At 52.4% G+C, this 15,190-nt stretch overlaps 2 protein-coding genes across 2 annotated transcripts in view; both read right to left on the reverse strand.

Annotated features, from left to right (window-relative positions):
• Positions 1-14,253, reverse strand: part of Plxna3 (plexin A3) — a 16,755-nt gene extending 2,502 nt beyond the window's left edge. The window contains exons 1-32 of the mRNA XM_005370687.2: positions 13,958-14,253; positions 11,535-12,157; positions 10,599-11,138; positions 9,981-10,163; positions 9,497-9,625; positions 9,326-9,426; positions 8,815-8,938; positions 8,575-8,731; positions 8,387-8,486; positions 8,014-8,128; positions 7,679-7,879; positions 7,323-7,419; positions 6,999-7,189; positions 6,768-6,913; positions 6,577-6,697; positions 6,318-6,454; positions 6,035-6,205; positions 5,692-5,785; positions 5,367-5,606; positions 5,136-5,279; positions 4,822-5,056; positions 4,589-4,731; positions 4,241-4,497; positions 4,050-4,116; positions 3,798-3,944; positions 3,559-3,718; positions 3,307-3,410; positions 3,022-3,118; positions 2,566-2,756; positions 2,140-2,309; positions 1,432-1,644; positions 1,133-1,283 (exon numbers count right to left, since the gene is read on the reverse strand). Coding sequence (XP_005370744.1) covers positions 1,133-1,283; positions 1,432-1,644; positions 2,140-2,309; positions 2,566-2,756; positions 3,022-3,118; positions 3,307-3,410; positions 3,559-3,718; positions 3,798-3,944; positions 4,050-4,116; positions 4,241-4,497; positions 4,589-4,731; positions 4,822-5,056; positions 5,136-5,279; positions 5,367-5,606; positions 5,692-5,785; positions 6,035-6,205; positions 6,318-6,454; positions 6,577-6,697; positions 6,768-6,913; positions 6,999-7,189; positions 7,323-7,419; positions 7,679-7,879; positions 8,014-8,128; positions 8,387-8,486; positions 8,575-8,731; positions 8,815-8,938; positions 9,326-9,426; positions 9,497-9,625; positions 9,981-10,163; positions 10,599-11,138; positions 11,535-12,131 — 5,523 coding nt within the window. The 5' untranslated portion in view covers positions 12,132-12,157; positions 13,958-14,253. The remainder of the gene's footprint in view (positions 1-1,132; positions 1,284-1,431; positions 1,645-2,139; positions 2,310-2,565; positions 2,757-3,021; positions 3,119-3,306; positions 3,411-3,558; positions 3,719-3,797; positions 3,945-4,049; positions 4,117-4,240; positions 4,498-4,588; positions 4,732-4,821; positions 5,057-5,135; positions 5,280-5,366; positions 5,607-5,691; positions 5,786-6,034; positions 6,206-6,317; positions 6,455-6,576; positions 6,698-6,767; positions 6,914-6,998; positions 7,190-7,322; positions 7,420-7,678; positions 7,880-8,013; positions 8,129-8,386; positions 8,487-8,574; positions 8,732-8,814; positions 8,939-9,325; positions 9,427-9,496; positions 9,626-9,980; positions 10,164-10,598; positions 11,139-11,534; positions 12,158-13,957) is intronic.
• Positions 14,166-15,190, reverse strand: part of LOC101982364 (plexin-A3-like) — an 11,583-nt gene continuing 10,558 nt past the window's right edge. Inside the window, exon 12 of the mRNA XM_013354999.2 lies at positions 14,166-14,282. Coding sequence (XP_013210453.1) covers positions 14,166-14,282 — 117 coding nt within the window. The remainder of the gene's footprint in view (positions 14,283-15,190) is intronic.

A 15,190-nucleotide genomic window follows, 5' to 3' on the forward strand; every position in this document is an offset into this window, starting at 1 on the left:
AAAAAAAAAAAAAAAAAAAATTCATTATTAGGGCTGGAGATATGGCTCAGTTGTTGTTGCTCTTCCAGAAAAACCTGATGGCTGGGATGTGTCTCGAAAAAAAAAAAAAAAAAAAAAAGAATTCATTGATTGGCTAGACTGACTGACCAAGGAGCTATGAGGATTTGTCTATCTCCACTCCCCAGTGCTGGGATTATAGACATATGCCACCACACCCAATATTTTTACACGGGTGCTCTAAATCTAAATTCAGGTCCTCATGCTTTCATACCAGGTACTCAATCAACTGAGCCATTTTCCCCATCCCCCTGCCTCAAGGCTTTAAATTCCATTGATGGTTTCCAAAAGTGTACTTCCTTCCAAGACTTCCCCTGAATCTATCGACTCCTATGCCTTCCATACTTGTCATTTTAAGTCTAATTAGCAAGAGAATAGTATCTGGGCTCAACCTTCCCAGTGTGACCCAATCAACTTTGATTCCATCCTGCTACCCATCCCATGATGCTCTATGTTCCCTTGGGGCGTTAGCTATTTCTGTGACTTGAGTGGTTCTGAAGATTCTTGACTTTGTTCCCTGGGCCCCACAAGGCTGTTCCATCTACAGTCTTTCTGCGGTTTGTAGTATTACTAAGTTTATGGTGGTGAACTTCATCCTGTCAGCTACTTAGGCTGAAGAACTCCTGCAGTCATCCTTGATTCCAGCTTGTGGCCAACATCCAGCTACTCAGAACATGAATCCAGGTCTCCACACCCTTTTGTGTTCCTCTGTCTGCTGACATCTCCAACCACAAAAGTCACAGGCCTTGCTAATAACTGGATGCACCTATCTCTGGCCCCACCCCATAACTCTTTGCCTACCCCTTCTGATTCTCCAGCCTTTTAACTTTTATCCAGTGGTAATTCTATACTCCAGCTAGTGATTTCTCTCCTGTATTCCTTAAATCCCAGCTTCTAGGGAAATTATTCCTATTCCTATTCCTAGGCAAGGAATGTGGACAAGATACAAGATGGATTCTGTGTTCCATCTTGCTCAAATCCTTGGCAGTCCTCAATCCATCAACCTCCCTGCCTTTGCCCCTAATTGCATCATCAGAACCATGCAACTGGGGATCTATAAGCTGCATCAACATACCTCCTGACGATACTTGGTGACATAGAAGTAGAGCTCACTGAGTGCACTTAGAACATTGAAGTCATTGGCATGGAGGCGGGATTGTTCCACTAGGTAGGCATCCATGTCCTGGTCACTGATTGATGCCATCTTTGCGATATCTCGGTAGTACCTGAAGAAACCCTGGGTGAGTCAATCATGCACATGTCACAAAAGCCAAAACTCATGTGTCATCAGTGTTTGGCCAGCCTCAGACAGGCTATTTAGGCAGGCAGTTCCAGCCAGCCACCAGGCACACACAGCAGTTTTCCAGGGCCCACCTCTCCACCCAGCTCTTGTAATTAGGGATATCCTTGGCGTAGAGCAGCTTGTTAGAAGGGGAGTCCTTGCCCAGACGGTGCTCTGATGTAGAACAGGAGTCCATGAAGGTCTGGGCCACCACTGACAAACAGGCATCCGTGATGCTATTCTTGTGGATGTCAAACACAAACTGCGGGTTCTTGATCACATTCACCCAGAAACGCAGAGGTAAGCTGAACAGAGGGATATACACTCAACACTCCCCAGTAGCTGTATGGGCCCCTTTTCCCCCACTACCTTCCTTTACACCTTGTTCTTGTCTGGCCAGCTCATAACTACTCCTGAGGTAACAGCAAGGACACATTTAGGGTAAATGATTTTTTCTTTAACTTTCTGCTTGACTCAGGCTTTCTGTCCTCAATCTCCACCCCTGAAGTTTTCACTGTCTCCACCTGTGCCAAGTCATCAGTATCGCTACCTTGTGCAGGACCCTGGAGAAAATGGCCAATTCCAGTGCTAGACTAGCATTTTCCATCCACACAATCCAGCAGTACCCATCTTCTATATACTCATATTCAGTTCCAGGCCAAGCCACTGTCTCATGCCTTTTGCCTGATAGGCTATTCAGCTGCCAGTCAACCTGCCTCCATGGGCCTTGGCTAAGTCACTAGTCTCTTCCTCCCACCCATCCTCAAAAGGGCCAGCAGTATCCAGGAACTAATAAGTACCAGTTGCTTTTCCAGGTGTGGCGCACATCAGGGTCACTGATCTGGCGCTGATCGGCCTGTTCATCCAGGAAGTCAAACATGTACTTGATAGCCAAGGGTAAAGCTGAACCCCGATGGGCCGTACTGAACACAGTTTCAAATAGGTCGTCCACAAACTTCTGCAATGTGCCCTATGAGTGACAGTAAGGCCACTATGTCAAGGAGTTCCCCAAATCTGACAGACAGGGGAAGAAAAGCTCAGTAAAGTACTTTCCTGAAGGGCCAGCCTTCCTAAAATGGAACTGCTCTTGACCTCAGGCCTAGAGGTCCTACTGCAAAGGCCCTGAGCGTGTGGTCCCTGCCTGGTAAGACCAGCTCATCTCATGGCTAAGACTGGGCTAGAGGGTGTCTATGCAGATACCAAGGGAGCCCGGGGCAGGCCCACACCTTGGTGGCCAGCAGCCTTGTCAAATATATTTCTGAGACCATCTTGTTGCCACGGTCTCCCTCTCGGTGATCAGCATGATCATGGTTCTTCACCAGATGCCACAGCTTGGTGCCTGCCTCCTGGTCAGGTGTAAGCATAGGTGCTCGGGAACGCAGGCTATCCGGGCTGCTGGCAGCACGGAGCAAGCTCTCTAGGGCAGAGGAGAGATGTGACCCTTAGGCCCCAACAGGCCATGGCCATTACCCACCCTCTTACTCCACTCTCCTCCAAGAGCCCAGGAGCCTTTGTGGAAACCATCTGTTCTTGCCACCCCTCCCTACCAGGCTCTACAGAACGGGTGCCCAAAGTAATGGTCGATTTCTAGCTGGGTCAAGACAACTACTTGGAGCTTCCAAAGATGGCTTACACAACCTTAATTAAAGGGTCAGCAGAAGTCACCATATGATGATACCTACCGTAGCGACTGAGTGAACGGGTGAAGGTGAAGGAGTTGGCCATGTTATAGGCAGACACTTGTTTGGGCACCAGGGCTACTAAGGAACCATCTGTCACCTGGAGGTCCAAAGACAAAGAAGGGGCAGTGCAGGAAGCCAAGGCGCCACCACTAATCCAGGCTTTTCAATGTAGTGGTAACCAAGGCCCTATGAGGAGGGTTCATGAGTATAAGGATAAGGGCTGGGAGCAGACCTAGTCACTGCTCCTAGGTAGCCTGGAGTGTGAATAGGCTGCCAGTTCCTCACCTGGTAGTGGGCCAGTGAGTTGACCCTCTTCCAGTCACACTCTATCTTTGTAGTGACATCCTCATCTTGAAGAATGATTCGGGCCATGCGGCCCTGGCGCCATTCTGCAGACCACAGTCAGCTCTTAGGGACACTTACCCCACAAAGCCTTAGACTCATTTCTCTTAAGGAATAGAGCTCAAGTACAGAGTGTGAGAGTACCCTGGGAGGGTTTGGAAGGTGGGGGGCTAGGAGGAAGGGGAGAGACCTTACCCAAGTCCATGTCCTCAGCTTTGGGGCGCTGAGAGTATGGGATACCCTTGTACACAGTATCCAACAGCTTGTCTTTGGCCTGGGTGATGCTGTCACAGTTGAGAACCTTCACAGGGACCTGAGCACTGCCCTCGCTCTCCGGGCACACACAATGAAGAGTCTAAGAGTGAAGGACCCCAGCATCAATCCTGAGCAAAGCTCCTCCACCCCTTCTCCTATTCACATGGCCCCATGCTCACCAGGGTCTTGTAGTCAATCTGCTGCCGGATGAGTTTATCCTCACTTAAGGAGTAGCGGGCCTCGCCTGTTATGGCATCAATGGGACCTTTCTCCATCTGTTGCTTAATGGCACAGTACAGCAGGAAAAGTGGCTCCCCGGCACACTCCTATACCCAGAGTCAAGAGCATAGCTGGCTGCCTGTCTGGCCTATCAATCAACTGCATCTACCCCTGAACATTCCTCCCCTACTGCCCAGCCCTACTAAGCACACCTTCAGGAACTTATGCAGCAGGAATGTAAACCAGTTGGTGAGCATCTTCTCAGCCACTGACTCTGTCCTGTGGTAAGAGATAGGTCCTGAGGCCCTGGCCTGGCAAGGGTGGGGCTTGAACAGACAGAAGGGCCCAAAATAGGAAATGGAGGAGTGGGCTAGAGGAGAGGCCAGGCAAGAGAGTTACATACCTGCGCAATAGCAGCTTTGGGTGGTTCTTGCTCTCCAGGTTTTTCTCTATGAGGTCAGCCAGCAGTTGCTTGAGTAGTCCAGTGGCATAATCAAGCCGGCTCTGCAGGGCCACCATGGTGAGGGATGCTACAGTGCCACGGTCACGCATAGAGAAGCTGCTCTGGGCCTCCAAAGTGTGGATGAAGGTGAGCAGAAAGGCACGGCTGTGCAGCAGCTGCCCAAACAAGCGTAGGGCCTTCTCCACGTTGGGGGGAGTCTGTGGGGACCAGAGATTCTCAGAAGGTAGGCAGTGGTGGCTCTGGGGGAAATAGAACATGAACAGGCTGTGGGGGCAGGGGGTAGCTTACATCCAGCTCCTTGAGCACTGGGTGGGCCTCAATGCCAGGGAAAAGCACCCGCACGGCATAGGTCCGATAGTCCAAGAAGGGAATCTGCACACCATCCATGTGGTTTGTCAGTTCATTGATATCTGTCTGTAGCTCAGCAAAAGCTGGGGGAAAGTAGGGTGGAATGAGTTGAGCAAGAGACAGGGAAATTCCTCAGCTCTCACAAACTGTGGTACACTCCCAGCTTTAGGCACCTTCTTTGCACTCCAACGCCACACGAGATTCCAGGTTGTCCATCTGTAGCTGGAGCCGCTTTAGTGTTCGGTCTGCATCTTGAGTCTTTCGCTTGTAGGCAACCAGCACAGCAGTGATGGCCAGCAGCAAGAGCCCACCCCCTGCTGCCAGCCCCACCATAGCTGGTAAAGTTAGTGCCCGATCAGCAGTGATGTGCAGGGTGCCCAACCAGAACTCCAAGCCGCCCACCAGCACCTGTAAAAGGAGGCTCATGGTGAACCAACACCCATGTACATCCAAGGCTGCCCTGATGGCCTCTGAAGCCTATACTTACCATGACTGGTTGCCGGCCTGTCTGGCTAGGGGAATCACACAGAAGTTGAGTATCTGAAACAGTTAGTGCACATGGCTGTCCTCCAATCAGCACTGTATAGTTGAGGCGGGAGCTGCCAGCTGCAGCAGGGATCAGGTTCTTGCCCTAACAGTAGATAACCCACACAGACACAGTCAAACTCTCCAGGTCTCTGCTCCTCCCCTCCTTACTCCCTACCCCTATTCCCAGCACCTTCAATACAACATGTGAGCCAGGTTTGACATCTAGCACACCAGATGGCCCAAGTGGTTCAAAGCTGGGATCAGGATAGTAGGTGAAGGAAGAACGGTTGAGGGAGCGAGCTGTCTGCACATGATCCAGCAAGAAGCCAAACTCATCAGGGTGCTCGCCTTGGGCCCGAGGCTGAGGGTGCCCAAGGAAGATGCCAGGGGCCTTACATAACATTGCAGTGTCATTGATCACCTGGCATGTCTGTGGAGACAATGGCAATCATCTCAGTGCATGAAGCCTTGAGTAAGTAGAAAGGGTGGGAGAGGAGTAGGAAGCTGCTACTTACATTAGTGGTCTCAATACCACGGTACTTTGCCCGTACACGGGGTTCTTGCACTGTCAGCAGATGGGTCCCACTCACAGTGATGGCAGTACTTCCACTGGAGAGATGGGGAAAGGTCTCAGGCTCCCCCGCCCCACGTTCCCTGAAGTTACCAAGGTTTTTCTGAGAGCTCAGAGCCTCGCACTTTGGATCATTTAGTAGGTGCAAGGCTCTATATGGGCAGGAGAACTCTGTGCTCCCTACTGAAGTGGATTTGATGCCCCAAGACCCAGTAACAGGTAAGACCCAAAGAGAGACACTCAGAGCCCCAATTCAGTCCTTAATCCCATCCTCCTCAGGGTCTCACTTGATGATGCTCCAGGTTGGCTCAAGGTGTGTGACAGTGGGGTCCTGGGTGTAGGTATAGATGACTCCAGGGCTGGAGATGTTGGCATGGTCAATGGCAAGGCTGATAGGGGCCTGACTTGGGCCCAGGGTGGAGACAGGTGAGATACACACGATTGCCTCGGCATCTCTCCTACATAAGAAAGCAGGTAGGCTTGAAGCAGGTGGCCTGGCACCTTTGACAACCCTGTCCCCATAGCCCTCCACATAATGCTCAACTCCAGACTGCTTGTGCTCAGGCCCACCTCACAAATTGGCACTCGCCATCTCTTACAATCACTGTGACCCTGCTGCCAGCATCCAGAGAAGTTCCAGAGATGGTGAGCCGAGTGCCCCCAGAAGCTGGGCCCCGAGTAGGACTCACACGGTCAAATGTTGGGGTCTGGGAAAGAAGCAGCCCTTAAGAGGAGGTAGGAGCCAGCCCCAACCAATGGCTACTCCACATTCCCCCAGATAGAGGAGGGAGAAAGCTTGGGAAGGAGAAGGGACTGGTAGGCCACATACCACAAAGCTGTAGAGCTGATCCGACTGTGTGCGAAAGTCAGCTGAACAGTCACCTACACAGAGCTCAGCAGGCCCAGATGGTGGGTTGGGCACCAGTGATTCCTCCATCTCACATACAATCCTAGGAGTCACAGAAGGTCAGAACCAGCTGTGGTACACAAGGACAGGGTATGCAACATGGCCACACTCACCTTTCAGCACTAACATATTCAGTGGGGATGGAGTTACAACGTACACCAGCTACTCGCAGGCCAACCTCACGGAAAGTGAGGCCCAGGTTCTCACCGACAATGGTGACCCGGGTGCCACCTTCCTTAGGTCCTGTGAGTGGGTGGATCTGTAGAACAGGATAAGAGACAAGAAGATCATGGCAAACTCATACATGCCCAGCAGGCCAGGTAGGACTAGTATGTGAAGCTAACCTGAGTGACTCGCGGATGGCTGCATCGGGCACCCTTCTGGCTTGGGTGCATCCAGTTGCTCTTGGGAGCTGGGCAGTGAGCCCTCAGTTGGCACTTGTGCTCCGAGATGCACCAGCCACAGTTGAAGCGGGGATCAGCTTTGAGGCAGAGGCCACAACTAGGCCTCTGAGCCCAGCACTTGTAAAGAAGGGCTGCAGGCACAGAGGACTACTGATAGGGCAGGCAGTGGTAGAGAAGCAGGGGGCTCTAGGGCCTCCAGATTTGCCCCCAGTAGTGTCAACCCTGCCCCAGGAACACATTCCTTGGACCATTTTCATGCCTTACCTCGGAAGCTGGGAGGCTTATCAATGGGGAAATCTCCGTCCCAGACCACAGAGAAGTCCAGTTCGGTGTCACCAAACTCATCACCTTCATAGAAATACTAGGAAAAAAATGGAACCACATGAGTATAAATAAGATAAGCAAAATCCTTGTCCAATTTAGTAATCCCCAATTTTTAAAAAAAAAAAGACTAAAAAGTGCCTGCCAGGATCAACCAGATCAACCAGAGGCTTCCAGATCAGTAAGCTGGGCATACTCCAAAAAAAAAAAAAAAAACCACAAACAAACCACCACCACTGACAGCAACAACAATATAACAACAAAACAATTGTCCCTGGCTGACACACCCTGGACCTCACCGAAGCATTCTGGCACTGCACACTGCTGCTGTTAAAGCGCACTGCAGGTACCCGATGCTGCCGCCCCTGTACACGGACTACACATTCATAATTCTTCTGGCCTGACTGAGGTTGTGGCAGATTCTTAGCCCGCAGGGTTAGAGGCTGCATGACACCCACAGGGATCAAGAGGTCTCCTCGAGACAGGATCTCAGGACATCCCTGGGAGGAGAACAGCAGTCAGAGCATATTGATCTACCCACCATTCTCCAGGCCCAAGGAAATAGTAGAACAAACAAAAAAGTGTGAGGCCAGCCAAGGAGCCCAATCTTTTGCAGCGCACTGCACCACCTCACCTCAGGGCTGTGGACCCTGCCCTCCTGGAAGGAGCACTCGTGTGGGTGGCTGGTACACACATGGCGGTACTTACACCAGTGGCAGGGGTAAGGGCTGCCAACACAGGACATGCACCTGGAGAGGGAAGTGGCTTCAGAAATAACAAAGAAGGTTACACCACCCTGTTTTCACCCTCCCACAAAATGCACTGGGGAACAAATGAAGAGGGCAGGCAGAACCTGCATAAGTCACATAGTGCACATCAGGATTGGACAGAAGTGGGGACAGAGCTCACCCCAAAAGTCCTAGAAACAACCACACTGCAAGTTTTATATATCCAAAAGCACCTATCTATCCCCAGGCCTAGGGACAGATTCTGGACCTGGTACTCACGACTGAAGGGCACTGCAGTTGTAGAAGACAAAGTCAACCCCAGCAAACCTCACACCAGTCTCCATGGAGAGCAGCTGCAGCTGCACAGTATGAGTGGCCCCTGAAGCAAACAGGTGGCCATCCCATCACCAACTAGCCTGGAATCCTGCCCTACCCCACAACACCCAAAACAGCCCCAGTCCACTGACCATGCCCTCTGGTAAGTGTCTGGAGCTCCTGGAGGGATGGTGAAGGACAACGAAGCTCTCCAGAGGGCAGGAGAATAGCCTCACTTTTAGTCACCTCCTCAAATGAACAGCTCACACCCGCACTAAGGTCTGGCACGTTGCGCATGGCTATGGTCAGCTGGGGAAGGCAGAGAGCTCAGAGCAGAATGTGCCCCTCCCTCATGAAGCATAATGGGCCCAAGTACCCACCATATCACTTACCTGCACTCCAGGGGATGTCACCGACACATTATTGGGCCGGACCCGCACCTGTACACATTTGTTCAGCTCCTCGGCAAAGCCATGTGGAGCAGAGGCACCTGAGCAGGCCCCTTCACGGCAGCACCTGCATGGGAATAGGCCAGAGCAGTCTGAGCACTGTCCCAGGAGGGACCAGATGGGGTTGCAGTAAGAGGCTGAGAGGGGCAGAGGACAGCATACCCAGCTCCTACTGCCAGGCAACAGTGTGCCTTGGCCTCATCCCCTGAGATCCAAGGGACGTCACTCAGGTTAGAAGTTCTGCTCATTAGCTGGAGAATGTGGAGGAGAAGGGAGGGAGGGGAAGGCTCAAGGCTCAAGGCTGGGGTAAATGGAGCAGGTGGGTGAAGGAAAGTATAGCAAGTGTGGCTGGCTTCTGTCCAGTTGGCAAGGCCCTCTTAAGTCCTTCTGTCTCCCAAGATAATGGCCCCAGGGAGCCCATTGCTGCCCCATGTCCCTCACCCACTGCCCTCACCTGTGCTGTAGCACACACCAACCACAGTGTGGGTCCCCTGAGCCCAGGCATGCAGCGCAGCTCAGATACTGCTCACAGGTCTCCACCGGGAGTTGGCTCACCTGGGAACAGCCACATCAGCACACAGCCCACCCCTACCCCACCATCCACCACCACCCACCATGGGCCCACCTGCTTCTCACTCAGGAGATAGATGTGCTGGTGGTCAGGGCTAAAGAGCAGGTCTCGGAGTATGGGGCTGCCCTCTACAACAGAGACCGTCTCATACAGCTGGGCATCCTGAGAGCCATCAACCCGCACCTGAGCCACAAACCAGGACAGAGAAATGACAGACCAGCTTCACCCTCCCATAGTTCCCAGTACCCAGGGACTATCTAGATTGCATCTGAACTGGTCAGAAAGGACCTCCTTGAGCCTGCACTCAGTCAGAAGGCCTGTAGCTCCAACTCTTGGATTCAGCTAAAAAATGCTGGTGAAGGTAGATGGCAGAGAAGTTACCCAAGGAGGAGGGCTCAGCTCTTGGGGCCTAACCTGCGAAGTCATCATACCCTGTTCAGAGTAACCTAGGCTCATGTGCACATTCTGTTCCCCAGCCCTTCTTCCCATAGTGTGAAAAATGTTCCCAATCCTATAATACAAGGGTTCCAGGACTAACCTTCTTCAGATTACCACTGCGTGTACCGATGAAAACCACAGAGTGCTGGTGGTAGGTATAAGCAGCTACACTGGCCATGCCATCAGTGCTGTCGGCCAACAGGGGTAGCCCCTCAATCACGTGTAGGCCACCCAATGGTTGATTCAACACTAACCCACAGAAGTTTCCATTGATCTGCATGGGCTGGTGACACAAGAGGGGTGAGTGAGAGATGCTATTAGACCCCATGTTCTGTAAAGAAGCAGAACCTGGAAGCTACTGCCCTCCAGACATGCCTGACAGTTTGCCCTAGGACCCCATGGGAAAATGGGACTGGTGACAGAAATGAGGGAGAGGGAGGAGAAACCTGGGTTTACAAGACTTGATATAGAACAGAAAGCAAGCTGGGAATTAATAGTCAGAAAAGTGAAGGTGATAATATATAAACAGGACACTGCCCAAGACCTAAGTACAGACTTAGGCTCTCAAGAAAGGTAAAGCAGGTGTCAGAACAAAGGTGTCAGTCACTCCCAGGACCATGCCAAGCCTGGGATTGGACAGACAGCCACCCAGCAGATAAGCAGAAAGACAGAGTTGTCATGTGTAGCACAGGGACATCAGGGCAAGCAAAGGGCTCACGGTGTTGATGCATGGCAGCTCCTTATTCAGCAGCCAGGGCAGGGCCAGTGTGCCCTCCCCACGGTAGCATGATTGGATTCGCTGCCGGATGTGGGCATTGATGTTGCTGAGAGTGAAGAGGCAAAGGATGGTCTGCCGAGGTGGGCTGGCTCGGTTCTTCTGGCCCTGAGAGAAGATGGTGAAGAGGACATCCTCATCGGCTGGCACACCCAAAGCCTGGGCCAGGAGCTGGCCAGGCTTGGCCAAGTGGGCACTCTGCACTAAGCGGTACTCCACACCATGCCAGGAGCAGCCAATGGGAAACTCTACATAAGAGTAGAACTCTGAGTCTCCTGAACACATGCGCACAATCTTGGATGTGAAGAATTTCTCGCCTGCTGTATCCAGCAGCGTCTGCTGGGTGTCCAGCTGCAGTGTTAAGAAGTACACGAACGAGGCACTGACAAAGCCATATATGTAGTAGATGTCAAAGGCAGGGTACAGGGAAAGTGTGTCTGAAGGAATCTTGATCTGAGAGGAGACAAACTCATCCTGGTACACCTGGAGAGTAGAGCAAAGTATGAGCACAGGACAAAGACCTGCTCCCTTTGCCACCTTCACTCCCCAACCCCGCTCTAACAATGTGGCCTTCCAAAGGCTTCCCCTGTGATCTCCCACCTGCCCTGCCTGGGCAATTACTGGAATCCACGGCACAGAGTGCAAGGTGACCTCAGCCTCTCCAGAGACGGGCTTTCCACAGGTGAATTCTGCCCAATTTCCTGTCCTCGGCAGCTGATCTACATCTCTGTGTCAGTGAAGGGTCACAAATTCCCTCTCAAACCAATACTTTCCTTCCCAAGAAGTAGGGTCAAGACCGAGAGAAAGGAGTGAAAAAGCCTGGACTCATAAGAAGCAGAAGAAAGAGAAGAGAAGGAACAGACATAATATCTCACCCACCAGACTGAACATATCTGCACTGTCTTCATCGTCGATGAGCTTACGGGAACTCAAGGTAGGAAAGTATTCAGACTTGCCATCAACTGCAGTGCCCACAAACAGCTTGCTAGGCCCCTGGCCCTGTTCAACAATGACACCAGCCATGGAGTCAGGCTCTTGGGCCCCTGACAGGTAATGCTCCTTGCGATGGTGGGGCTCACCCAACTTGAAGAGATCATCCAGACGCAGGAATTGGCAGATTCCCTGCCAGATACTGCCACAAGCTACCAGACGACGGGCTGCATAGTCTATGAGGAGCAGCTTGTTCACATTGTCCACAGGCACCAGGCGATGAGAGCACACACGCATGCTAGGGGGTGGGTAGCAACGAGAATTGTCCTCAACGGGCCCTGTAACATGGGCCCGTAGCTCAGTCAGGTTTGGAGCCAGCTTGAAAACTCGGTTCACTGCACCTACAAATACCTCCCCGGTCACTCGGTGGACAGTCAGGTGAGTCAGTGTGGTATCTGTCACCACAAAGGTACGAAAGGGCCTGCTGCTACCCAGGCACCCTCCTATAGTGAAGAATAGCAATGGGAGAAGGCAGACAGTGGGCATGACCGGCAGCTGTACCAGGGACAGGCCTGAGGAGAGACAACAAGTGGGGGAGTCAGAGACCCCAGGCCCAAGCTCTTCTCCATCCCCCTGACCTGCCCGGCCCAGGGACCCTGGCAGGCCAGGCTCCATGCCACAGAGGGGCAGGGAAACTCATCCAACATGACAGAGCCCCAGATGGTGACTGAGGCTGGGAGAGGGGAAGGGCCTCTAATAAGGCAAATGAATGAGTAACAAGTACAGGCAAGCTTGGAAGCCATCAATCATCCTCCACCCCTGTACTGGAAAGAAGCCAAGAAGCCTTGTCTTAACTGGACCACACCCAAGGGGGCAGCAGAGCCAGATGCTTAAAAGGATGGGGTGGGAGGCCATACCAGAAATGGGACCCAAACATTACACCCCAAGGCTGAGAGCAGTTGATGGCAGAACATCACAGGGGAGCCTAGACTCAAATACCCCTTGCCTGAGCTGGGGAAGCAGAAAGGCAAAGAGAGAACAATCACATGCTGGGGCTAGGGGATGCGTCTCTGTGAGTGGTGCTGCCAACAGGAGTCCTAGAGCGAAGCTCTGGACAATTAAGGCCTGAGATTGGTTTTAGTGCCACCACTTCTCTAGCTCATGGTCTCTCAGGTGCTTTCTCTCCCTGAGGGTCTCGGCTGCCTATTCAGGAGTCTGCTGTCTGGCCTTAGTGCTGCAACACAAAGCCAAGACTCTCACCGAGACAGATGTAAGTCAAGCTTTGCTCAGATACAGGCAGACAGATGCTCTGCCAGGCCTGTGTGGCTCTCCCTGAAGATCCGGAAGTCAGTCAGAGAGAGGTAGGGGCAGAGGGGTCTTACCCACTTTGGGGAGTCCAAGAAGTCTTATATGTAGGAAGCAGCACCCTCAAATACAATTGCAGCCTTAGGGATGTGGGGCAAGGCCCACACAGATAGGGAAAGTGCACTTCACCCCCAGGCCACACCCAGCCAGCCCCAGGCTGCAAAGCAGAGCAGTCTCTGCAGTCAATGGAGCAGAGCACAGTGCTACCTTCTCACTGCCCAATTCCCAAGGGACACAGGAGGGACTCAGCATAGGAAGGGGGCAAGGAGGCAGAAAAAAGAAACGCAGGAACAGGGAGCAATTTCAGTTTGAAACTGCTAAGTTTCAGCTCAGATTGATCAGCTCTCTGGGGTTCTTTTGTCAGGTCTGCATCCAGGACCCCTCATGCAACAGCCAGAAGAATGGAAGGAGAAAGAGAAAAGCAGCTGCATCCTGCCCTCACCTCTTCTACACTCTGAAGAAAGCCAGTTTTAGAAACTGGCCAGGGACAGACTGGGAATGAGACCTGGAAAGTCGTGATTTGCAGCCCAAGACCCCACCCCAGCCCCCACCTCTAAGTGGTAACCTTAGGCATCACAGACGCACCCAGCCCCTCTGCTACAGCTCTGGCAGCAAAGAGCATGATAATGAGGAAAGCTCCATACAGATATGTGGGTCCACAGCCCCTGCTCTTCCACAATGCTCCCCCATGGTGCTACCAACCCAGCCAGTCCTGCCCCCATTGGGAGCACCCCTAGGCAGAACCGTAGAGACCTTAGTCGATGCAGAGGCCACAGCAATGCTCAGAGATACTGCTCCTCCTCTACAAAAGGATCATATCAGGCAATGATATGGTGCTACAATAGAGTTGACCATCTCTTCCTACTCAGGGTATATAGTGCCTAGTGAGCCTCGAGATGCAGGGACAGAGCCTGACCCCTGAAACCATCTGGACCCCCTAGGCTGTCTGAATCCCGGACATCCATCAGACTACTGGCACACAAGTTGTAAGGATGGCAGCCACCTACCTGTCCCTCCAACGTGGCTGACTCGGTGTGGCCACTCCTGGCCACGTGGACGTGTCCCCGTGCCCTACAGCAGCCCCACTAGCGTGGCCACTCAGCCTCACCCCGCACGCAGCGAAAACTGCAACCGCCGTCACCCACACACTGGGCTGGCCCGAGGCCGCCTGGGCCTTTTAAACCTGGACCGTACCACCACACCAGGAGGGGGCTCTCAGGGAGGATGGACCCGGGCCTGAGAGGCAGAGCGCATGGGAATGAGGCCGCTGCTCCTTGGGCCCAAGACTCTAGTGCACAGCGCAAAATGCCCATGGGCCGCTGGGGAACCTTCCTGAGAAATGACCCCCTACGCTCAATGGCTGAGTCCTAGGCGCGCGCTTCCCCACACCCCCAGCTCCTAGCTTGCTCCCTCCAGCAACCCTGGAATCCGTGCGCGCCCACACCACACCCCCTAGGGCCTGAGGCACGAGCCAGCTCCTCCTCCGGGAGCCCTGGGCCACCTGCTACAGTCGCAAGATTTTGTTTGGACCTATCAAAAGCATACTAGCAAAGATTGCTTGCTAAGTCAGGGCTCTTTCCCCAGTGGTCCATAAACTGGAGGGCTAATAATGTACAAGTACTCAGCACAAAGCTTGGAGTACTACAATTTATAGCCATTTTCATCTAGCGCCTTCCTCAACAAGCCACTCTGACAGGGAATCTGGGATTCTAAATCCCTTGTTTTCCTTTTCCTCTTTTTTTCCTTTCATTTCTTTTTCCTTTAGTACAGTGTGGCCTCTAACTGACTACCCTTCTGCCTCACCCTCCCAATACTGGAATTATTATGGGCTCGTACCACCACAGCTGGCATTTTTTTCCCACCTTGCTTTGAAACAGTGCCTCACACAGTAGCTCAGGCTGGCCTTGAACTTCCAATGATCCTCCCTCCAGCTTCACCTTCCCATCTTTTGGAATTACAGGTGTAATTGTCAACAAGTCCAATGTTCTTTTATTTGCGCGCAGTGTGTGTGTGTGTGTGTGTGTGTGTGTGTGTGTGTGTGTGTGTGTGTATGCCTCATGTGTGCAGGTGCCCAAGAAGGCTAGCAGGGGGCATTAGAGTCTATGGAGCTGGAGTTAAAGGCAGTTGTGAGCCACTGAATATGAGAGCTAGGAACTCCAGTCTATGCAACAATAAGAGCAAGTGCTCTTAATCACTGAGCTGTCTTTCTTTTTCTTTTCTTTCTTTTCTTTTTTTTTTTT

The sequence above is a fragment of the Microtus ochrogaster genome, unplaced genomic scaffold, assembly GCF_000317375.1.
Source record: "Microtus ochrogaster isolate Prairie Vole_2 unplaced genomic scaffold, MicOch1.0 UNK85, whole genome shotgun sequence".
Classification (NCBI taxonomy): Eukaryota; Metazoa; Chordata; class Mammalia; order Rodentia; family Cricetidae; genus Microtus; species Microtus ochrogaster.